This window comes from Eurypyga helias, unplaced genomic scaffold (genome assembly GCF_000690775.1).
Source record: "Eurypyga helias isolate BGI_N326 unplaced genomic scaffold, ASM69077v1 scaffold18613, whole genome shotgun sequence".
Classification (NCBI taxonomy): Eukaryota; Metazoa; Chordata; class Aves; order Eurypygiformes; family Eurypygidae; genus Eurypyga; species Eurypyga helias.
In genome coordinates, this window is record NW_010242113.1 from 274 (window position 1) to 25736 (window position 25463).

Consider the following 25463-nt stretch of genomic DNA (forward strand, 5'->3'; position numbering starts at 1 on the left):
AACAGAATCATGCAGACTTCGTATTTCTGTTTTTCATATTTACTAGGGTCTTAAGTCAGAGTCTCAGTGGCATAAAACATCGCATATTTCTTTCTGTTGTTTAGAAACTCAGACAACCACCTTGTTGCTGGGTCTACCGAAGGTTTTCCAGTTGTATCTTGCTGATGTTATCAGCTACTGAATTTGTTCCTAACTGCCGTTACGTGACTTTTTTTCTTGATATTTTACAGCTTAAAGAACTTTCAGATGAAAAGTAGATATTTTATATACACCCATTAACATTTTCTCACCCAGCAATGTAGAAGCAATTTACAAAACCTAGACACCGAAAGACATGGTCTGAAAACAGGAGAGTAACCTTCAACATTTACATGTTTTATATCATTCCATAAAGAAGAAAACTGCTTTAAAATTACTATCCACTCTGAATTACTAAGACAAATCAAATATCTTTATCCCTGTTTTAGACAACTTACCAAATCCTTGGACGTCATATTATACAGAATGCTATTTAATTTCAGCATTACTTTTTTTCCCATTTCTATATGAGATTATAAGGACGTAATGTAATGCAAAGACTAGAGCATACTAATTTGGAAATTAATATACATTTCTTCACAGAGATGTGTACAAAAAACTGCAATAGAGAAAAGCAGACTGTACCATGCTGTTTGTAGATAGGAGGTTTCCTATAGATGTTATCTTTTACGCCAGTGTCTGAGGAAGAGAAAAGAGAAAGGAAAGGAAAGAATAAAAGAGTAAGCAAGCAGTTCAGACCATAGAATCACAGAATGGTTCAGGTTGGAAGGGACCTTAAAGACTAACTGGTTCTAAGCCGGTGCCATGGGCAGGGAAACCTTCCACTAGACCAGGTTGCTCAAAGCCTCATCCAGCCTGGCCTTGAACACTTCCAGGGATGGGGCATCCACAGCTTCTCTGGGCAACCTGTTCCAGTGCCTCACCACCCTCTCCATGAAGAACTTCTTCCTGATATCTAATCTAAACCTCCCCACTTTCAATTTAAACCCGTTACCCCCTGTCCTGTCACTACAGGCCCTTGTAAAAAGTCCCCTCCCAGCTTCCTTGTAGCCCCTTCAGGTACTGGAAGGTGCTATAACGTCTCCCCAGACCATGCTGCTCTTGTCTCTTCTCAACAACATTATAATGCAAACATCTGAGAAAAGACTAAGCACTCATTCACTGGTTTGTCATTCACTGGATATTACAAAAGAATAAAGCCTTACCCATAATATTTGCATATTTAAAACATTGGCTATAACGACCTATGCAGCACAATCTCTCCTAAGTCCCTCAAAATGCTTTAAGGCACCTCAAGTGGTATCTGTTTACTGAACTGTAGGTGGTTATATCTGCACTACCAATGTATACTTCAGAGGCAACAAAGAGAAATTGTCTACACTTGTTATTATTTAAAATTCATAGGAAGGTACAACAGGCGACTATGATAGTCACACTTGGGAAGGGACTTTCTCCATCAGTTGTGAAGAAAGTGTACATGTTCAGATATAGATGTTTATACTGGAATGCCCAATATTCTTATAGGAAATACTGTAGTTTGTCTCTGTTTTAAATTGTATAGCTGACCTGGCCTTCCAGGAATTTTTTGAAAGCCCACAGAGCCACAGTCCAGGGTACTCATATCATCTTGTAGAGACATCAGATTTACTGAGCATTACAGATGTAATTCCTAATTATGGTGTGTTCATAAAAATGTTAATCCCAGAAGCTAAACAGAAATAAACAAACTATTCCACTGAACAGATAGGTATGCTTAGCAGTCAAGAAGCTCAGCAGTGTAGACATAAATTTAATGTGCTTGTAAACTGAATATGGACTTGAAAACAGTATAGTACATATGCAAAGACACAGCCACAGCAAGCTTCCAGGTGGGCTAAAGTCCGTCAGCTACTTTTGAAGTTTATGTTAATGTGACACTTTAATTCAGAGATGAAATGGGCAAGGAAAAAGACATAACTGAAACCCCCTTCAGCCTTTCCTCTTCCATACAAATTCAACAGATCTATGCAGCTGTAGCACTGTAAATATTTATATCTTTGTAGGCTTAATAACATTTGTCACCTTGTGCCTGCTCTAACATTTTTTTTAATATACATAAGCACACAGCTCTCTTACTCCCTTGTTTCTGAGACCAAGTTTAACAGTTAGATTTTTTACTCATCAGACATTCTCTTCTCTTGCAGTTCGAAGTTCACAAATCATTGAAAAAAAATTACATTCATAAGAGAATAAACAGGTGCCAGCAATTGATAATCAAAAGCTAAGCAGTGAGTGCCTACCTGGAATATGGAAATGCCTAGGAGCCTGCTGATAGACAGAAGGTGAAGATTTGCTGTCTGAGTACATGGATAAGCTTGGAGTGCTCCGACCACTTTCACTGCCTCCAAGGGGAAGAGCAAAGAAAGCAGATAAAAGAAAAAATGGAAAGCAAAGTAGAGTATTTCAAGCATAAAAGCTTGTTCGGAATGACTTGTTAATCCAACAGTTTTAAATATATGTATTTTGTAAAACCCATTATTTTTCAGCACAGTGTATTGGCTCAGTCTCCAAAATTCTCATCAGTGATGAATATCTGATAGATAATATCAGATTAAACTGCCCCACTTTGAAACTAAAGCTTCTCTTTTAAAAACACTTTAATGAAGAAAACAAAAGTATAAGAGCATCCACAATCTTGTGTTGTGTTTTGCATAGCCTTAACTGAAAAAATCTACTAATCAAGTTTCTGAAAAGTTTAACGGTATGGCTCACAGCCTGTCCCTGAAACCAGTAATGAAATTATTCAGTAGTGTTTAAATTATCTCAAAGCAGGACTAGAACAATAAACAGATGTTATGGTTAAATCAAATATTCCTGTATATATCAGTGACAAAACCAGATGTTAAAATCTGGTTCTTATCTGCAAACTTTTCCCACAGGTAACATGCCACTGCATTTTATATTTATGCAAACAAGGTTGGATTATCAAGTCATGGGTCTATAATGCCATAGTCACTTCACCAAATTTCAGAATATACATAGGATTGATCCGTATTCATTTTTTCACTTGTTATGTCAAATACTCATTAGGTGCCATTCATTTCCTCCTAGCTTATTTCCCCGAAGCACACTCTATGGCATTATAGTGCTGCTTGGCAAACAAAAAAGTAAAGCTCTACTTTTTTGGGACTTGTAAAATCCAATTAAGTTACAGCACTGTTAAGCAACTGGAAGCCAAACATGACATTTATTCTAATATAAAGTGGTTTTTAATTCACTGTTATTGTTTTAGTGTGGATGGAACACAAACTTAATGGCTAGTAACGATGAAATTATAGCCAGGTCTTTTGGGGGGTAAAGAAAGAGCAGCAGCTCAGAGCACTAGACCTGCAACTGAGTTCTGCCTTCAGGGAGGGAAGTTTTATCACCATCAGCCTCCTGGATTACCATAACTGTCTCCATGGACAGGCCCATGGAGGTGGTCTCTGCTGAAACCTTGCCTCTGTTGAAAAGCAGTGGATGCATGGTCATTGATCTGTCACCAAACTCAGTCGACATGCACCACTGAGGTCAGCTGGGCAATGCCACTGAGTTCAACGGGAGCAGAAGGGGGTCAGATGAGGTCAGAAGAGCATGCTGTGTATCTCATGACAATACTCTAACTAATCTGGTCCTAAATTTTGTGTCTGTTATTTTCACAGATGGTGAAAAATTAAAATTTTAAAACTATTCAGCCATTCTGTGTACTCAATAACCATGATTTCTTGTTGAAAAAATGTAATCAGAGCCGTTGAGAAATTGAAATTACAACTGCACATGCCAATGGCCTATGGTCCTTCCAAAAAAGTAATGGAAGAATTACGGCATTATTAAAAATCCAGTGCGTCACCACCAGCTTGCAGTCAAGTTGTCCTCAGACAAGGAACCAGATGGTTATTCAGTTTCTTGATTCCCGCTTTGCTCTTGGAAAGAAAGAAGTGGTGACAGGCTTTCACTGCACTTTTATTTATTCCCTCTTTCTTCACTGCTTGCTACCCAGATGCTTGGCCATCCCTACTAAATGGCAGAAGTCTCATTGTCACTCCAACTCTGAATGCAAAGAGCAATGGTAGCACTTAAATAAGTAAGCACTTATTTAAGTAAGGTCCTTTACAACTCCAATAACCTTAAAAATCTTCATTCCATTGTGAAGTTACTATTGGAATTTTTTAATTTAAAAAGATAAGGAAAGTTTTCAAGTGATTTTCACAGTGTATGAATTGCTCATTTGCCAAAAATTAGCATATTGTTAAAAAACTCATATTCATATATGATTTGCATGAATAATTACTTAATTGAGCAGTGACCCCAAGGTGCTGGCATCGTACATTCACAGCTATTCTTCAAGGATAGTGTAGGGTGTCAGCGAGGATCAGGAGGAAGCAGTAATTAAGAGGAATAAACTTGTAAGAAAACAGGATGCAAGCACTAGTACCAGGGGACAGCAGATCCATGAAATGCTTGATGCAAGGATCACCTGGGTGGAGCATTCTGCAAAGCCATCACATCTAACTTGCTCAAAAGGGAAGAATTAAGGATGAAATGAGGGAAAAGTTTCTTGAAACCCATTCTTACAAGCTGATCCACATTTAAATCACAACTATGCCACCAATTTGGACTAACACAAAAGAGCAGTTTACTTCCCATTTTGCTTACAAAAATAAGTATTTTAATAATAAAGCAAACTGAAGACCTGTGTAGAAAGTTCATGCATAGGAACTCCAGACAGTCATTTTATCTACCCTATAATAAAAGTTTCTAAAATGAGACTTTGCCAAGAATTTGGCTCTTTCAGGGTTTGCTTGGTATACACTGAAGAAGAACTTCAAATAAGGTCTCAGGGAAAATAAAACTACCAGAGAGAGCGAACTTTGAAACTTTTGGGTTTGTCTTCTGCCACAAACAGCTGCAGGCTGTGATCTGCTCTACTGGTCAGTGCAAAGTAAAAACCCAGAATCCTGAACTCTTCCCTGGATACTGTTTAACTTGGAAAGAATCTGGAAAGGTTTACTTTGAACTTGTGTGTCAACCACAAAAAACTTCCTTGTGTCTTTTGGCTGCTGACAGGGTAGGCTGCTCTTTTAACCTTGTGTGTGTGGAGCCAACTGACCAGAGCTCAGACCATGCTCCCTCTTTAAGAGATTGTCAGAACAAATATCATATTGTTTATACCTCCTTCCTAGTCAGCTTTTATCTTATCTGGGAGTATGGGAAATTTGATAACAAGTTACAGTAAGAGCTGTCTAAGTTTGGGATTGAACAAAGAACAGATACCACTGCCCTAATGAGGGAGATGTCAGAGCCTACTCCCGAAACTGGATCCTTTATTTCTGCACACGGTGCTTTAAGCCAAAGTTTTTTGAAGTTTGATGACTAACCCTTTTCAAGCTTTCAAAGGCAAATAAATGGGTTTTGGAAGCTGTGCTCTTGCACTAGATAGGCAAGATGCTTTCCACCACATTTTAAGTAAGCATTTTTTCAGTATGGCTTGGCACATCCTGTACGCTCACTGACTCCATCACCTCAAGAGGAAGAGTTACACCAAGCGTAGGTACTTGGAATATCACACCCTATGATTCACAAGGGCATGAACTGTGAAGCTTTCTTGAAGCTGTCACAGGATTTATTTTGAAGACCTTTTGAAGTCAAAAATCCTTAAAAGAGCAGAACCAAATCACTTGTCTGCATGATAAAGTAAAGCTCATCCTATCAAGCTTCATGGGAGCTACAGCATAATGAAGAAAGAACAGGAACTCAGTAATCATATTTTTTGCTGGAAAAATTATGAACCATGCACTTCTCAGGGTGAATATGATGCAACCTCAGTGAACTCAAAAGGAAGATTTTTTTTTTTAATTTCCATAGGGTAGGAACATTTCTTTCTCCTGGAAGCTTAAAGAAATATTTTTAATGACAACTGTGGAGTGCTGGTTTTACAAAGATTACTTCTAGTATTATTAACCAGTGTATTATTTTTGGATTTAATGCAAAGTTCTTAAATGAGTGTGATTTCACTTTTTTAAAACTGAAGTGACAACATTAACCTTGGTCAGGATACAAAGAAACTATTTCTACAATCCTACTCTTCCCACACTAACCACTTAGAAGAGAAAAAAATAGCACATCAACGCCCTCAAAAGGCTTCTCAAGATAAAAAAATACAGTCTACACTCAGAAAAAAGAAATCAGAGAACTTGAAGAGGATGGGGGCAAATCTAGCGATTCCTTTCAGCCCGAGATGTTAACTTAGTATAAACCAGTAGATAATCTATGCAACCTCTGCAGGACTCAGGATTACCTAGATAGAAAAATTATAACCAGGCTCAGCTGCCTCACCAGAGCACTGTGAATAAGGCACTGTGGGGTACTGCTTGCAAAATATTTTAGCTCCTTGATAAGAAGTGCTGCAGAACTGCAAAATATCATAATTTTGATCACACTACTGATAATTGTTTGGGCACAAGGAGCTTCCACTTGAGGATCTCTTCCTCCAAACAGCAGCACTAATTGCTACTGCTCTGAGCAACAGCAGGCAGCACTGAACAGAAACTCATTTTAACAAGAGTGCTGCTAAGCAACTGCAGGCGGGATTTCGAATAAGAGCTTGCCATCCAGTGAAACAGTGCACTGCAGCACACCAAAGTGGTTTTTCTTACTCAGTACATCAGGTTGGATGGTATCATCCACATTTAGAGAACAGATCAAAAAACTGTTCAAGCAGTGCCTCAGGGAATACTAGGGTGTGCCCTAGCCTCCCAAGAAATGTCTGTCCTCCAAAATTTTCTCTGGGATTAGATTTGGGAGACTTGGGCCTGATTCTGTTCCTGTTTATACCAGTGAAATTCAGCTGACTTTGGGCAGAGCTGTTTCTGCACACCTTAGGGCCCAGTGAAGATGCATTAGTTATTTTCCCAAAGGCAATGAGCACCTGCTATTCATTTCAGTTTGCATGTCAGACCTGTTTGTAAGTCTGGTTCCTGCAGAGGGTCACTTCTGTAGTGGTTATGACAGCTAGAAGAATAGTTTTGCTTCATTAAATCAAACAGTACCTAAGAGTCAAGAAACAGGCATTGAAAATGTTTCCCATTCGTGTCTCCTCCCTGCTCATATCGTTACTAGAGAGAACAGACTCAGGGGAAGACATGTGGTAGCTGAACGACCTCTTTTTCTAACATTTAACTAACAAGCTAAAACAGCCTTTTCCTCAAATATTCTTGGTGACCTCTTTTTCTAACATTTAAATAACAAGCTAAAAAACACAGCCTTTTCCTCAAATATTCTTGGTATTCCTTGTTTTTGTCTCACATCCACAACAGGGAGGTCATTAAAAGTTAATATCCACTGAAAAAAACCCCAGCGTCAAGGAGAATAGATTCAGTTACTGGCTTATAATATATGGCACACATTATTTGCTAATCGGTGTATCTATATTAACTTAGCCAGCTTATTAGGCATAATATTTGGTAAAGCTAAAAATCATATGAATAAACTCTAAATGTAGGTTAGAAGGTTAGATAACTGATCATCCAGTGTTGTGTCCAATGTATAAGATTGTTATGAAATTTCTTCAGCATCACCAAAATAGAATGAATGTTGTATTTTAGAACAGACTTTTAAATTATTTCCTGCCCCTGTTTTCATTATAAAAGATAATTCCTTCCCTCCACCCATTTGAAAGACATTTAACGGTCACTGAAAGAAAGCGAAAATAAAACAACCCAACCCATACCCACCCAGTTCTTAGAACTTACACAGTACATCAAGAAAGCACTTGCAAAAAATTAAGACAAATTTTATCCAAGTGGAAGCCATGCTTGCACAGACATAGAAGTGAAACACATCTGAAGTCTACAGTATCACAGCACAGTTTTGCATTCCTGGACCTTACCTTTGAAGAAAGGGATGTAATGATGTCTGAATGTAGATGTAGGGCTTGGGTGTTGGGGCAGGGAGATGCAGCTACTGGTACCAAGACTCTGAGTACCAGCTGGGGGCAACAGAGAGTAAGTGAAAATAAACTATTTAGTTCACTTACTGAAAGCCACAAATTACAATGCCATCCTTTTCTTCAGGAACATTTTCCTTCTGATGCTTAGAGAACATATAGTTTATATTAAAGACTTCATCTTTCTCTGGGTATTGCTAAAAACATCATGATGGCCATACTATGCAGTTGACCAAGGGACACGGGCTTTCCGCAGAGTATCATATAAAAAGCTGATATTGTAACGCATCAGAAAATATTCCAGAAAAGGCACCACCAAAAGCATAGCTGCACTCAGGGGAAAATCTGCATATTCAAAAGCTGCAAGACGGAATGATGTATGCTCATAATGGATCTAATGAAGTGAAATGGGGAGAGCCTTGTCTCTGCTGAGAACTGTGCTATGAGTGGGTCCAGTTCTCACAGACAGTGGTGCACACAGGTAGGATTTAGTTCACAATGCACCAGGGAACTCAAGTGCATGGCTAATTTAAGATTTGAAGAAACATCCTGAAGTTATCGAGCTCTGAAAGTAAGTCCTTTGAAAAACATTCTCAACTCATCTTCATTTGCCTTGTTGTAATAATGTCCTGATAACATATTTCTGAGGACCAATGGCAATTATTAAATTGGCAAATAGATTACTATCTTCTAAATTTCCAACGAAGCTGTACAACATTAGAATTAATTTGGAATTTCTTTTCTTTCCTCCTTTAACAGTGTGCAGCTAAGCTTAAGCATGACACAGCTGCCAGACCTTCAGCAGAGGCTAATCTTTCCTCTCTTTAATAGATCTTTGATACTCAATCTCACTTCCACTTTGTCAAAAACTTTATGTAGTACACATATTCAATTCCTGTAAAAACTGTTTCTGTTAACCACAAAATTTTCATTTTCACTGGAAAGATTAAGAACTTCCAATTTCCCAACTAGTTTATAATTATAATATATCCCCAATGAAATTAAAAGACACCAAGAACACAATATAAATGCTCTGTTTTTCCACCCAAATGATGTAACGGTGAAAAATCAGAATGAATTTTGAGCAATTTAGTTGATTATTTAAGGATAAAACTCTATATGGTACCCATATATGAACGGGCTTTTGTAAGGGACCCTCATGCGACAAGGGCACCAACACAGATGCTACTACAGCCCAAAGCTGCAATAAACATCACTGTAAGCTTCTCAACTAAAGCAACTTGGCCTGCAAAATCCAGTCATCAGGACCACTCTTCACTCCTCCAGCTCTTGCACTGTGGAGCGGACACACAGACCTTGCGGTACAAGAAGGGATACCAAATCACTCGATCACCTTCTTGGTTTTGTGTGCATTCACTACTACTATGCTGCACCATGAAAGAGCTGTGGATTGAATGTGTAGCTTCAGGCAGGATGGGACCAGGATTATGTAATTTAAACTGTTCTATCTTCTGTTTACACATACATAAAATCAATCTTTCTAGATGCCTGTTTTCATTTTCTTAGATTCTTGTTCCTGAAGTACTTGTTTCCTTGCTCCCCATGAAGGACTCTGTTCACAGTAAATAAAACACAGCAGAGAACTGCTACTCCACCTAAACCCCCTGTCTACCAGAGGATACCCTATCTACGACATAAGACAAAGTAGTGGAAAAACCCAGAGAATAAATGAGGCTGCTTTTCAATTACCTGGTCTGCTGTAATGCTGAGGAGAATGGGAGGTTGGAGTGTAGCGACCATAGCCCAGTGAGCCAGCAGAGCTAGGACTTGATGTCCTGTACTGTTTGGAAGATCTGTCATCTTGATCACCCTGAGAGGAAGAGAGGAAACATATGTCATCAGGGAAGAGAAATAACTCCTGAAATAGGCAGAATATGCCATTTTGCATGTTTCTGTGCCATGTAGGTGGAAGGCGATGCTGTCGTAACGCTCCATGCAGTCCCAGTGAAATGAGGTGGCTTTCAACCGTAAGCACCTCCACTGCAGTGTGACCAAAAGAGCTCTGCCAAGTATCAGTGAACAGTCATCCCAGAAAAATCAATACATACATGAATTTAAAATGACAATATCATTTGAAAAGAAGATAACACTGTAGAAGCTTTTTTTCATGACAGTGTAGCTCCCTGAACATACACAGATGGGTGGAAGATGAGATCAGGTTAGTGTAATAGTATTATGGACACTTTGTGTCCACATGAATGGATGCATAACAGTTACAGACAACACAAAAATCGGCATTTGTTGGCTTCGTTATATCACAGAAATGACTGTGTCTGCTGTATAAATTGCCCAGTGTACCGCATTACAACATGGTCATTACTAGCTAGGTAGCTGATATAATCACTCATGTATAGCATTAGCGTGACCACTGCAGCAGTGTGCAAAGCAAGTCACACAACTCATTTCCCACCAAACCCTTCCCTTCAAGCACTTAAATCCACGTACACCCATACCAAGCTGCTCACTCTCTATAGCTAGTGAAATTACGATTGCAATTTGTATGTAGCCTCTCCTTAACAGTAAAAGCATTACTGAGTGAATTAGATGTGCAAATGTCTTTCTGTAAACTAGATATAAAAGCAATGTCAAATTTCTTGCTTCTTGCAGACCAAGTGAGAATTGGCTTGTTACCTTCAAGTTAGATCTAATCAATGTAGCCTGTAGATGCTGCCTTATGGAAAGTCATACTCCAAAACATGCTTCCCCTCTCCTATTCCAGTAGGGGTGAGTTAAGATACGCTATACCACAGCAGGTGTTAGTCACTTGTCATGAATCCTGGGACATCTTTAGGGACCTGTGTGACTCCCACTGGATCACTCATCATTTAAACACAGAAGAGATCTTACTTAGCCCCATCATCACCTCCCAGATGCCTGTCAGGGCAACTTAATTATATCCATCCATTTATCTTTAGATGAGTGCAGTTTCCCATTTGGTGTCTCTAGGGTTGTCCTTGGCTCCATAGAGATGTACAGTGTTCTCCCATTGTCAGTTTTTCTGCTTTGCCTCAGGCTTGCTCCATCACTTCCACCTTGACCCAGACTCACTGACTGCATTTTCAAAAAGGAAAACGAGTTATGTATAGTGCTAAGTAGCATTATTGCTTTAATATCCATTTCAGGAGAAATTATACCAAAAAAAAAAAAAAAAAAGGGAGAACAACTGATGCCTTCTGCATGCAGCGCCCTGTAGGCATTCTGCCACCAACTCATCTATGGTCAGTTTGAGATGTTTTCCCCCCAGCGTAGCTATATTATTTAATACCCACTCTAACCCCTGCAAAGACAGTTACAAGCAGTATAGCAGTGTCTCTGGAAAGTCTTGGGATGGTATTTAAATACCATACGAGCGTTAGCTAATGGGCTATAGCGTGTCCAAATGTATGATACCAGTGGAATTTTCCTTTAATAATATCCCTGCAACAAAACTGGTGACAAGTTTGCAGATGACAATGCCTGAGCACCTCATCACAGACTCTTCAGAGAAAGACAGCAACCATGGAAAACTTGGATAACCTGGAGAATTCACATAACATGAATCATGGCAGCACCAACCTCCATACCAGTGTCACTTCTGGAATTTGATAGCATGACTGTTTGCTGATAGCTAAGTTAAAGGAAATTAGTATAATCCTCCAAATCACCAAGATTTCATATTGATAAGTTCAGACCTTACCTTTTGTGTATTTTGTGTCTCTGCAAGGAACAGGCAATCAGGTTCATGAAATCCAATATTAAATAAAGCACATTTTTATTTTTAAACTGTTAATTAAATTATATTTCCATTGGTTAACATATCTATTTAATCAATGCTCATAGTGACAGTCAGTCATTTATAAGTCTTAATGGAAATTTGCAATTCTCCACTATTACCAAAATTTTGCAATACTGTTCTTTTAATATAAAATTGGGTAAGCGGAGAAATTAGCCAGGCCTGTGATATGCAACTGAGTTACTGTCTGGGAAGCTATATTAAATGCTTTCACTGCTTCCAAGGTGATGTTTCTTGAAACAATGATTGGCTTTGATCATTAACGCACATGAGAATACAGAGACCTAGAAGTTCAGGTATGTGCAAATGATTTAACAGTATTTGTGCACAAATTGTTTAACTATTTGTGGAATAAGATATATAGGAAAAAAAAAAAGGACAGAGAAAGCTATGCCAAGCATTAATTCAAGTCAACTCACACTAGCAGTTTTAAATGTAAATATAAATCATGTTTCCCAATGTAATTTATTTAGAAGAGCTTGAAGAAGTGACCACAACACAACCTTTATTTTGGAAAGTGGAAACATGGATGACAGTGGAGACAGATGCATACAGATGACAATCTAGAAGCAGAGCACGTATTCAACACAAATAACACTGTGAAAAACAAATTATAAAACCCCATGCACTGTAGAGGCAGGAGGCAACCCCCACATTTCAGACGCTGCTGGTTATCAATATGACCAGGTTTATGCATCACAAAATGGGTCAGAACGGGAGAAAAAAGGCATTGGGGATTACCTCAGTAGGTGTTGGAGAGAGCAACTGAGGTGACTGCAAACAGCAACACACAACAAATTAGTGATACAAATTCATGCACGATGTTATTTGTGAGAACTACCCTTAAAATATCAATATCCATGCATAATACGTGATACAGTTATGAAAAACACCTGTAAATTCAGTTAGGGCAATTCTTCTTTTTACTTCTTTTTAAAGAAGTAAATTAGGAGTAAGATTTGAATGAAACAATTTCATAAAAAGCTTTTGCTGATTTCTTTACTACAAACTCCTGGAGTCTAGTGAGGAAAGTATTGTACCACAGAGAGTTCTGCTAGTAGGAAAAGTCACATTTGCAGCAACTGTCTGAGACTAGACAAAAGCCTTAGTTAAATCTGCATTGAAGCAGGTCCAAAATCTGGACTAGAGCTTTGTTGCTCAGAGCTGTCTATTTTAGTGGGAAGAAACCTATCTGTACTATTTAATATTTAATTAAATATAATGTAACTTTAAATTCACTGTTTGTTCATTTTCCTTTCAAATCTAAAGGCCAAACTCAGGTAGCTGAGCAGAAATCTACTGAAACTATTGCAGCTGCAGCTAGGATGCTGAAATTTGGTCGACAGGATATACCTACATACAAACTGGGGAACAAGACCTGCAGAACAGCCCCGCAGAAAGAGATCTGGGGGTTTGGGTTGATGGCAAGTTGAATATGAGTCAACAGCGTGCCCTGTCAGCCAAAAGGGCCAACCGTGTCCTGCGGTGGGTCAAGCACATCAGAGCTAGCCAGCCAAAGGAGGTGATTGTCCCACTCTACACTGGTGTGGTCCCACCTTGAGTATTCTGTGCAGTTTTGGGAGCCTCAATTTAGGAAGGACATTTAACTTCTGGTGTGTGTGCAGAGGAGGGCAACCAAGACAGTGAAAGGCCTCGAGTGCAAGGCTTAGGAGGAGTGTCTGAGGTTGCTTGATTTGTTTAGCTTGGAGAAGAGGCTGAGGGGAGACCTCATCACAGCCTACAACTTCCTCAAGGTGGGCAGCAGAGGGGGAGCTGCTGATTCCCTCTCTCTGGTGACCAGCCACAGGACATGAGGAAATGGAATGAAGCTGTGTCAGGGGAAGTTCACACTGGACATCAGGAAAAGGTTCTTCACTGAGGAGTCATTGGTCACTGGAACAGGCTTCCCAGGGAAGTGTTCACGGCACCAAGCCTGTCAGAGTTCAAGGATCGTCTTAGTTCTATGGTTCAGTTTTAGGTAGTCCTGTGAGGAGCAGGGACTTGATGACCCTTATGGGTCCCTTTCCTTCTGGCAAAGGAAAAGAGCAGAAGCCAGTGGCTAAAGCAGATGCTGAGGGCAGGTACAGGGAAACTCTCTCCTGCAGCATCCCAGGTTTATGATGGGTGTGATGGTTTTATAACCATCACCTTGGAGACGGTGCAATAAGTGAGACTTCCCAGGAGCTGAGGGGAAGGTTGTTTACTCTGTGTACCACTGCAAAGTCTAGATGTAAATGGGCAGTTGCAGTGGGCCACAAACATTATCAGCACCCACAAATTTTGATGTAGAAAGGATATATTTATACTCTGTAAGTTCAGGGCTAGCAAGCAGCTTTCAGTTTTGTAAATTCAGAAGCCTTAATACCATTTAAACCCTCCACCAGATACAATTTTAATTCTTCTAGCATGCATTTGAAAAAAGAGCTACTGTGGTTCAGCATTGTACAGAGTGGGTTTGGAAGAGGGTCTGCAAGATCTAATGTATGTGCTGTACTTTACTGAGAATTGTACTGAGACTTCAGTAGTAGATTAAGTGTAAAAGGCGTAAGTGATAGCAGGACTGCAGCTATTATTCATAGTGTTAGTTCTGCCCATTCACTTACATCTACAGAGAACAATGCAGACTTCCCTTCTGGACCATATATATCATGATAACATACCTTGTATATATAAGAGGTTTGATTTGTAAAAAAGTATCTAAAATTATAAAAGAAATCAGAAATGCAAACAAAGGTAGATATGGTTAGGGAAGAAAAGCTAACTCACATGACAGGAGTTATATATAAATATGCTTCACAGAAAACACAATTAGTAAGAATATGTTAAATTAGATCATTAGTACAAACTGAGTAATACTAACTCTGCATAGGAATCGGTTGACATGCATGCATGACATGAGGATGAACTTTAGTAAGGGACAGTTGAAAGAAATTTGTACATAGGGAAGTGAAACCATTGTTGTGTTAGCAAAATAACACGGTATGTTTCAAAAAAAAAATCATGAAAGACATTTGGCTTTGCTTCTGATTTTTGCATTATAATTAGCAATAGCTCCTGTTTCCTACCACATGCATGTAGAACTCCTCACATGGAAAAAGATATTCTAAATACATGTCATCTGTTAAAAAAACAATCATAGAAAACAATTCTTTAATTTCCACAAACTAAAAAGTGAAATGAACGTCTTGCTTGGTTTTGAAGGCTAAAATGCCTTGTGAATGAATGGATGACATGACTCAACTGAAATTATAATTTTTTTTTAATTATGCACATGTTTAAGTGTGTTTAATGATGCACATAAAATCTCAAATTTGTAGTAAAAAAAAATACCCATGTTTCAGTACCTCCCCATAACTATGCCTGTCATCTGATGAGTAACTGATATATGGAGAATAGGAGATCATATCTGGGCGGTCAATGTTATAGATGGCTTTATTTTTAGGAAGAGCAGCCAAATCCCTGTAGTCAAGAATTTCATCTCCAAGCTTTGCCTACGAAAAGGAGGAAAGAAAGTGGTGAGAATAAGAAAGAATATGATCAGGATGCAATCAGAAAAGGACAGATTCATGTAAGTAGAAATGTCATCATCACAGTAATATACCACTTATTCTGTTTGTGTGCATTTAAATATCTTCTATTTACTACACAATGTTAAATTATGCCACCCTTTTCGGTTTATATACTGGTGCTTTCTGTTTTTCTTTGTTACTTTGTCTGCTAGCTGCGGAGCACGCAGGAGAGACACTGCAGTCTTTTTCAGTCAAAAGGCCATTTTAAAGTGGTTTCGGTGTGCAGGGTTCCCCTACCATAAGCAGTAGTGAATAATCAGATACGTATTTCCAACATATACTCTCCAGATGCTGAAAAACATTAGTCAGGTCTTTAATTTTTTTCCATTCATCTGTGTCCCACAGATTCACCTCCTTTCCTGACTATGACTTAGTACCCCTTAATTATGGGTCAAAAACCAGCAGATGATGGATTTGCACCATGGTGGATTAGCTGGAAGATCACAGATGCCACTTAAATAAAGTTCAAATCCTTTCATGAGACTCACACAGCCAACAGATGGAAAAGGCTGTGTCACTCCTCATTCTCTTCTTACTACACTTACCCCAAAAGTGTAATTATCCAAATGCCACATTTGCACAGATTATCCTTAGGATAATGGTAACTTGCACCAAAATTGTAGCCAGCACACACTGTCTTGAAAATACAACAAGTTGGCCTCATTAAGAGTGGAGACATAGGCAGCATAATCCTCTCATTCCCAGTTGAGGCTTTGCAGAATGATAAGCATTTTGTTGACAACAAAATGATGAGTGAATCTCACTATTCTTGAAAATCTCTGAAAGTATGAACAGCTGTAAAACTGTAATAATGTTTTCCACATGCAAAAATATTGAAGTATCCAGGATTTATGTGTGCAGTGATTATATTTTTTTCTTAGTAGAAGCTAAGAAAAGTTCAGTAGATTATCCAGGGAAGTTTTCTATTAGATTATACAGCAAAAATGTAATGTGACAACTTTCATTTATCCCTTTTTCTAAAACAACGTATGAATTTGTGCAAATGTAAGCAACACAGAAAGGAGAAAAATTCCTCTTAACTAAGGAAGTGGAACAAAGCTGCCATAACCATCACATATTCTAACCCTCAACACTAATGAAAAAATGTGCTTTAATCAAGTATGTGGTTCTTTAGTGATCTACAATCTCACCTTTCTTGCAGCTACTTTAAGAAGCTAAGGACCAATGAAATAGCCTCTTAATGAAAATAAATCTCTCCCTACAGAGAAGCCAGTGGCAAGCTCTGGTGGACATGCAAAGGACATGCAAAGATAAGGAGGAGTCTATCCATCAGGTCTGTTCCAGGAAGATTTTGGGCAGCACTGTACCTACACGGAAGGCCAGGAAGGCTGTGCTAATTTCTTTTTTGACGGTATCCAGGCTTGTGGAGATCCTTCTAGTGAACCCAAAGAAGTTGAGAATTGCAAATATTTAAATGGGAATTACAGTAATTTTGGCCCCATCTCTCTTCATAGAAGTGCAACTTGAGATCCTCCCACCAGACTTCAGAACTGTCAGGAGTAAAATTTATCTAGTTACATAATTCCTTACAGTTTAAATATCAAAATGTAGGCATATCTGGATAAAAAAACCCTGAGAGATACAGCTTTTTTCTAAACACTTAACTCCACAAACATTAAGCCTTTATTGATTTTTATTTTATTTGTTTCACCTACTTTCATATATGTGAGTGGAATTCAAATATGCTAGAAAAGGCTGAAATTACAGCTAAGAGGCTTTAAGCCATTTCTTCAATAATCTGGTATTTTGGATGCTGTTAAAACCATGTTCTAAGTTTAGAGTATCTATTTCATTTGGAACATGTAATTTTAGAATTGTACAATTGCAAATATGATCTGTATAAAAATACAATGTGATTTCCATTCCTAGTATGAGAACATGCAACACAGCTGTGTAACCTAAACTAAACCTTCCACTTGGATTTATCTTTGCAGGGAGTGCCTAATTCTCTCTTCACAAAATTTAGCTAGTTATAAGGAAGGACTTTTATTTAGGCCTTATTTAATGGAATAATTTAGAAATTATTTGATTTTTAAGTGGTATTTAGGAACTCTAAGGGGCTGTCAGCACTGGGGTAAAGTTCAATTTCGATATAATGAAGCTATCACTAAAGATATGAAAAGATGCTCGTTAACTTAAAAGGGCATTGGTCTATGCCCTCTCTCAGTGCAGGAAGACACCAAAGTCTGAAATCAGAAGATGAATAATAAGTGGTATGGCTTTAAAAAACCATCTGTATGAACCACATTCAGGTTTAGACCAAAGATGCTTTCTTCTTTACCTAGCTGACCACTCAGCCATGACCCAGGAACACGTCTCCCACGAGATGGCACATTGTTCAGAATGACTCTGTTGCTCTGAGTTGATGCCTTTGAAAGTATGAGCACCATGAATTCACAGTTTCTAAGCTTTAACTGTTTTCTCTAAATTCTCTGTTGTCCAACATACTTCACAGAGCTCACCAGCTGTTAAGGTAGAGTTTCATTATTGGTTTTAGTGATACAAACCAATGCTACTGCTGAAAGTGGCTGTCCTGCGTGCACCTTCCCACTCTGCTCTGCCTTCTACATTAGACACATGTAGATGGCTGGGTCTTTGCTTGCCTCTTTGGTTGGCTGGAGTTTTTTTCATGCGTTATTTTTTAGCTGAATCTGGTCTCAAATCTGACTGATCATATGTCTGTGTACCTACTAGTACTAGCACTAAAGAGGAGACTGGAAGACATGGCTGGAGAGGGACAGGGCCACAGGTGAACGGGACCTTCCTTTCAGTGGCAGCATGAATTTCGGTTTGATAACACCATCACAAAAACACCCAAGAAAAATCTTGAGCACCTCTGTATATCATAACACTCTTGTAATAGAAAAAAGATTCAAAAGTTAGCCAAAGAATCATTTTGATAACATAGAAGTCCAATAATATGTTTTTAATTATTTTTATTTTCCTGTTTGCAAAAGCCAAAATAGGATTTAATCAATCTCACCGCTTAGACAATTAAGCAGTGAAGAGATGAGACAGATAGATCAAGAACTTGCATGCCTCTGGGTAATCTTTTTTCCTAGCAGACTCCTATTTGCTAGAGAACTTTATCCTTTCACAGTCCCAGCTGCCTCTAAAGTATATTACAGTAACAAACATTAGAGTTGTGTGCTGATTTAATGATATTCTTAAAAAAAAAAAAAAGAAAGAAAAAGAGAGTGGAGGTTTGTCCTTGACTTTTAACAACCTGTGAAGCATAATCTAAAGCTGTAATCACCAACATCAAGAAAAACAGTATTACCCAACACTTAGATAAATGTCACTAAAAACATATAAATCTTAGAAGAATGCTCATGCTTATAAAAACAATGAAGTAGTGCATAGCTGGAAAGATAGAGACCATCTGGCCAAAGAAAGTGCTTACATGATAAGAGGTTCCTAGCACAATGAATTGTCTTCATAGCAGTTGAGGCAACGACATTTTTTTACTAGGAATATATCACTGGTATCCACCAGCATGGAGCTTTACTGGAAGGAGAACTCAGAGACACTGGTGAGCATTTACATAAAGGGCAGTTCCTCCACTTCTTGTTCAGCCTTACTCAGATGAAGGGTATACTGTGTTCAAAATAATTTTTACTTGAAGAAAAAAGAGCAATTTGGCTCCAAGATACCCTTGCTCGTCTCAGTGTTGTAGATAAAAGCCCCTAATCTCTGTGTAACACAACAACTCTCTGGCAGTCAGTTGCATCTCCAATAATTTTCTCTGCATATGGTCCTGTCCGATGAGAATCACCTGCCTACCTGAGGGATACTTGGACAGGAGAAAGAAGAGCCGTGGGAATACTGAATCTCTCCAGGGATGTCTGTATGGAACATGCCACACTTGTGGATATTATTTACCTATTGGTGATAGCCTTGATAATTTGGCCATGAACATTAGCTACAGCAATTATGACGAGCAAGGTACACCTGGTATTGAAACAAAAATACTCAGCATAAGCTTTTATCATACTTGTTATTTAAAATTCTCTCTCTGAGCTTTCCAGAGCTAGCACTTCTTAGATCATAAACACATCAAAGGTCCTCTGAGGTTAGGACTGGCATTTGTCAAGGCCCAAGTCCTGCAATCACACGCACGAGTGTTTTCATAAGCAATCAGATGCAGGCTCAAGAGCTCGATTTAGACAAGCTGTGTTCGAATCTAGGCTTGTAATCTACCTGTGGGCTGTAGTGTTTACTTAAACTTTTCTTTTTAGAAAGCACTGTGGTATTTTGCATGCTTTGGTATAAGCCAGCTCTAGTGGTAATGCAAGTGCTATAAATACACCACAAAAAATAACAGGAAACTGCCCGAGTTCTGTTATGGTAAATGGAATACTCAAGCATTTTAAACGTGAGAAAGTACATTCTGTTTTAGAGAAATCACAGCCTACAGTGGTTTGGAGACACTGGCTTTCCACAAAATGTGCTAAACTCTATGAGGAAGCATGGGGTTTTCCCCAACCCCCAGCATGAATTTCACCATGAAACACTCACATAGATCACACGGCTTGGGGAACCTGATGTACTTGAAGCAGGTACAGAAATAATACTCTCAGATGAAGTCCTCGTTTCCTATGGCAGGAGAAGTGAAACAGATAAGAAATAGAAGATAAGGAGAGAAAATGTAGCTGTTACTTTAAAAAGAGCATGCAAGACATTTAATTCAATTTAACCCTTACTACTCAAAATTGGCATATTACAGCTAGCTCAAAACATACAGGCATACCAAAGAGTTAAAAATAACATAACACCTTTAGTCAATCAAATTGACCTTTGGAAATGCAAAAATTATTTTACATATGACTTTCGTGTTCCCTTCAGAATGAAACGTCCTGGAGCACTTCTGGGCTGCCAGGATAGCTGCTGGGCACTATCAGGCACAGGTCAAATTACAGCAGCTCTGAGTCTGGGGTCAGAAGATGATATGGTGGCAGCATTTTTACTCTGAGGTTATACCATCAAACCAATCTACATTGCTTCTGGAATGCGTCATGCTACCATGCCATCCACTCACAGCAAACAGCACGACATCCTGCAGAGCATCCTGAATCAGAACCCAAGAGGGTTAGCTTTCCCCTCTCTTGATTGTAACACTACCAGACTGATTTTAATACTCAACTGGTTTTGCTCTGTTTTCAATCATTCTGGCATTCAGACTGACAGACATTTATTGCTTTCTTTTTGGTAGATTCCTTTATGATGAAAAATATAATTACTTTTAAATAACAAAGGGTTGTGAGTCACAATGATACTAACCAGGAGTGAACAGACTTGACATTCGTAATCGAAGTTAAACAAAATTTACTCTGAAATCAATGGTTTTATAACCTCTTTTACCCAGATATGTTAATTTATCATAAAATATTCTTTCCCATCTATGGAAAAATCTGTCCCTGATTGCAAAAAATACATTTTCCCATGCACTCTGAATGACTGCCATTTACTGTCTCACAGAATGCTGTCATTTCTCAACTGGACATTACAAACGTTCAGACCCTCAAAGGGATTTTAGCATTATTAAGCTGTCAGGGGAAGGAAGCATCTTTCCTACTACTCTAGTCCTTGCTTGAAATATTTACTAGCTTTTAGAAGAAATATGTGAATATTTCTGTGCTGTAAGCAGAGAAAACAAACTCAATGATCACAACTATCCTTCCACTGACCCTCTATAACTCAAATACTCCTATGGCTTTTCTAACCCAGTGTGTGGAGATACCCATATAAAAGAGATTCAGTTTAATTGTTTTGGCATGTTTGACCAGGATTTTGGAATTTTCTCCCTCCCATTTTCAGTTGTCTCACACTGAGGCTCTGTACACACTCAGAAGGTCCAAGAGGACAAGCACTTAAATAATTATCTAAGGAATACTTGTGGCTGCCATTAAGATGATCATTTAACATGGACAGTATAATTGTATGGCTCTTCTGCATTATAGTTTTCTAGAACTTGTGTAAATCACATATAAGTGTCATCAATGTACTGATGTCATGTGCAAACCATACTTCTCTTTCATGATGTCCCTATAGGAGGCCCAATTCAGTACAGAAAAAAAAAAGAACTGAAGAAAGCTGAACCATTCTAGTGTTTTAAATCTTGTTAAAGTCAAACAACAGTTTTGGATTAACCTCAGGATTTCCTAGATCAAGCTTCAGAGCTTCTTTCTGTGTCACGTGCATCAGTGGAGTGTATTTTAAAATCACACACTGTAGCATGAATAACAATGTAGCATAAAATCGCACACATGTAACATACTTGCTTAGATATATTTAATAACTCTTAATAAATTCCTGGAGTTTTTTCATGGGCTTTCCTCAACTTAGAGGTGGATAGCTTGTTTTTAAGAAGAACTACAATTCATTAAAATTTCTAACTTTTGTAATCAAAATGTAGAGTCTCGTCATTCTATGGCATTTCTGCAGATTGCTTCTGTGTTTCGTCTGCTAATCAATTACTCCCACAAATTTTCCCATTTCTCCTCCTGGTGATTAAAACCTGCTCATTCCACATTTCAAACATGTTCTTTATTGTCTGCCTGATCCACTACCCCTGTTGGCAACCCCAGCCCATGCCTGTTGCACATAATCTTCTCACTTCTGCAATAAAGACTTCCATCTCGGTTGATTCCCCTACTTGTGTTTAGTTCTTACTCTGTACTATGTATTTTTATTCCCTCGCCACCTACCTCTTTTTCCTTTATGCCTACTGATAATTGTTGTTCTTTATCTTGCTACTTTGATGGAAGAATCTCATGACTGGAGTGCAGCTATTGATGGCTACAGGCTATTCAGAAGGGACAGCAAGGAAGGAAGGGGTGCCCTCTACATCAAGAAATGGATAGAATTGTCAAGAGCTGTCTCTGAAGAATAGCCATGAGCAAGTTGAAAGCTTATGGGAAAGAATTAGAGACTGAGGCAACAAAGGGAACCTCGTGCTTGCATCTACTACAGGCCCCTTGATCAAGGGGAAGCCTACTGATGACACCTTCTTACTCCAGCTACGGGAGGGATCGCACTCGCAGGCTCTCATCCTGCTGGAGGACTTAAGCCACCCCAACATCTACTGGAAAAGTAGCAGGGTGACCAGTGAGCAATCCAGGAGACTCCTAGAATGCACTGAGGATAACTTCTTAAGCCAGGTAACAATCAGCCCTACCAGAGGGGATTGTGATACTGAGCCTGATGGCCACCAACACAAGTGAGCTAATTGGTGAGGTGAAGACAGGAGGCAGCCTGGGCTGCAGAGATCCTGCACTGGTGGAGTTTGCAGTCCTGAGGAGTATGGGTCAGACAAAGAGTAAAGTCAGGACCTTGGATTTTAGGAAGGTAAACATCCAGCTGTTCAAGGAGTTAGTCAATAGGACCCTCTGGGAAACTGCCCTCAGGGACAAGGGAGCAGAACAGAGCTGGCAGATCTTTCAGGATGCCTTCCATAGAGAGACATTCAAGGTCAGACTGGATGGGGCTCTGATCTAGTTGAAGACCTCCCTGCTCATGGCAGGGGGCTTGGACTAGATGACCTTTAAAGGTCCCTTCCAACCCAAACTATTCCAGGATTTCTTCTGTCTTTTCCAGCTTCATCCCTCCTGCTAACAATCTCACTTTCACATCATTTTTCTTTTTGCTGTCACTCTCACAACTTCTTTTTCCCTTCCACTCTATCTCCAAAGTTTTGGAGTGTTCTGCCACTTAATCCTTCTGCCTTTGTCACCTACCTGAATTACGTGCAGTGCGTATATCTATATAAATATATAGAAAGATAACTATTAAAAACAACAAACTGCAAAGATATACCAGAAAATTTCTCAACTAGTATATCCCATTAACTTTTCAAGCTATGTTGAGAAGTCCATTACTACACTCTTTGAAATTACATCCTTTCTTCTTGGTTTATTTTTTCAATAATGAGTGTAAAAAAGAAAACCAGAGGAAAAACACAAAGAAAAGAAAAAACTACTGGACTTGGAAACGTTCCTTGAGCTCCATTCTGGGTTTTTCCCCTACTCAGGCAAAACTCCCACTGACTTTCAGATACAGATGTCTTCCTCTCTGCTGGGGAAGGGGCAGTCTCCCAGCTCTCGGAAGATGTGTTATAAATGAGTCAGCCTTTACACAGTATCTTACAGGTTCATTTTCTTGGCCTTTGTGTGGAAAAGGCAGGCAGCAGGAACCCAGTACAACCTCATTCGCTGTCTGTCTTTGAAGGAAGGGAAAAAAAACCCCAAACCCTACTACTCTGGAGCGAGTCCAGAGGAGGGCCACGAAGATGCTCAGAGGGCTGGAGCGCCTCTCCTATGATGAAAGGCTGCAAGAATTGGGCTTGTTCAGCCTGGAGAAGAGGAGGCTCCGAGGAGACCTCATTACAGCATTCCAGTATCTGAAGGGGGCCTACAAGGGTGCTGGGAGAGGACTTTTTACAAGAGCCTGTAGTGACAGGACAAGGGGTAATGGGTACAAATTGAAAACAGGGAGGTTTAGCTTATATATCAGGAAGAAATTCTTCACAGAGAGGGGGGTGAGGCACTGGAACAGGTTGCCCAGAGAAGCTGTGGATGCCCCATCCCTGGAAGTGTTCAAGGCCAGGCTGGATGAGGCTTTGAGCAACCTGGTCTGGTGGAAGGTGTCCCTGCCCATGGCAGGGGGGTTGGAACTAGATGATCTTTAAGGTCCCTTCCAACCCTAACCATTCTATGATTCTACATTTTATATAAATCACAAGGGGTTTTAGCCTTGCAATTTCCATTACTCAGAATAAAATCTGTAGGAAGCCTGAAATACTGCTTCATAGTACTAGGCTGAATCAGCAGCACTTACTAAAGTAATGTATTTTGACAATTTTAAATACACATGTACTATACGATACATTTTATACTGAAACACTACTTATTTGATATTCAGAACTTGCCATGATGAATACCAGAGTAATTGCTTCCCAAACACATTGGTACAAAAAACACAGCCAAGATCCTTCAGGGTAAAGCCCAAACCAAATTGTTTTCAAAACTGTAATTCAGTCAAAGTTGCCCTTACTAACACACCAGATTTGTAAACACTATTTTTATAGCTGCTGCCTGCTATTCTGACTTGTCCCATGGGCCTTGCATCCAAAGCCTTGATGGATCAAAGCAGAGCTTTTATGAACAAGGATATGAGGGTACAAGGATACCACGTGGAGCATCAGAGAAGAGCAGAACTGAAAAACCCTGTACTTGGCCTCTGCATTAAATGATATAGTTGCATCTCAGCCCCACCATTTCAGAGAGATCATTTCCCCAGGTACAGATTAATTCTTCATTTCCTAGGGGCAGCTTATTCATCTGCTACCCTTGTAATTATTAAAGTTGCCAAAACTAACCCCCCTTTCCCCTTGCACGGAGACAGATGCACAAATCATCCAACTTAAGGAGGTATTTAAAGCCAGAGATTAAATTCAGTTCGGGCTGGCTTGCCAACATTTTACAAACAAATAATAAAGAAATTCCAAGGAGATATTTTTCTGCAAAAACAAATAAAGTGAAAGTCCTCTGATCTTTTAATTGCAGAGCCACATAAAAAGAGAAGAGGTCATGCACTGATCACATCATTATCAGACAGAAGTTTAAAATTAACGTTTTTTTCTTACTCATATTTTCACATTTTTCCTTATTCAGCTTATACATATAACTCCTAGGTCAGCATTCTCCTGAAGTTGTAGCTTTAATCACTAAGTAAAAGCAGAATATATATAGTAGATATTACATTACATTAACCTACTAGAATTCTGTTATTTAAAATTGAAAACTACAGTAGTGAAAAAAATCCAAATCCTTCCCTCCATGCCCACTGCAAAAAAGGGGATAGAGAACAATACGACAATGGAACAATACTGGGTAAAAATAAGGTATTTTTACCTTGTTTTTTTCTTCAGCCTTTGCAGCCTGTCTACAAACTGGATGCCAAATGGATGTACCTGGAAAGCAAATTTAAAGTTCTGCTTAATTCATTTCCCCAGTAAGAACCTTAAAAGGTTTAAAATGAGAACCTTATTAAACCTTCCTGTAAAGGTTTATAAGACACA

At 39.0% G+C, this 25463-nt stretch overlaps 1 protein-coding gene across 1 annotated transcript in view; it reads right to left on the reverse strand.

The window, feature by feature from the left end:
• Positions 1 to 663: 663 nt before the first annotated feature.
• The window catches only part of LOC104503954 (actin-binding LIM protein 2-like), a gene marked incomplete at its 3' end in the record, with an annotated part of 60014 nt that continues 35214 nt past the window's right edge, over positions 664 to 25463 (reverse strand). Inside the window, exons 7-12 of the mRNA XM_010148984.1 lie at positions 25297 to 25355; positions 19904 to 19981; positions 15140 to 15286; positions 9713 to 9833; positions 2319 to 2420; positions 664 to 717 (exon numbers count right to left, since the gene is read on the reverse strand). Coding sequence (XP_010147286.1) covers positions 664 to 717; positions 2319 to 2420; positions 9713 to 9833; positions 15140 to 15286; positions 19904 to 19981; positions 25297 to 25355 — 561 coding nt within the window. The remainder of the gene's footprint in view (positions 718 to 2318; positions 2421 to 9712; positions 9834 to 15139; positions 15287 to 19903; positions 19982 to 25296; positions 25356 to 25463) is intronic.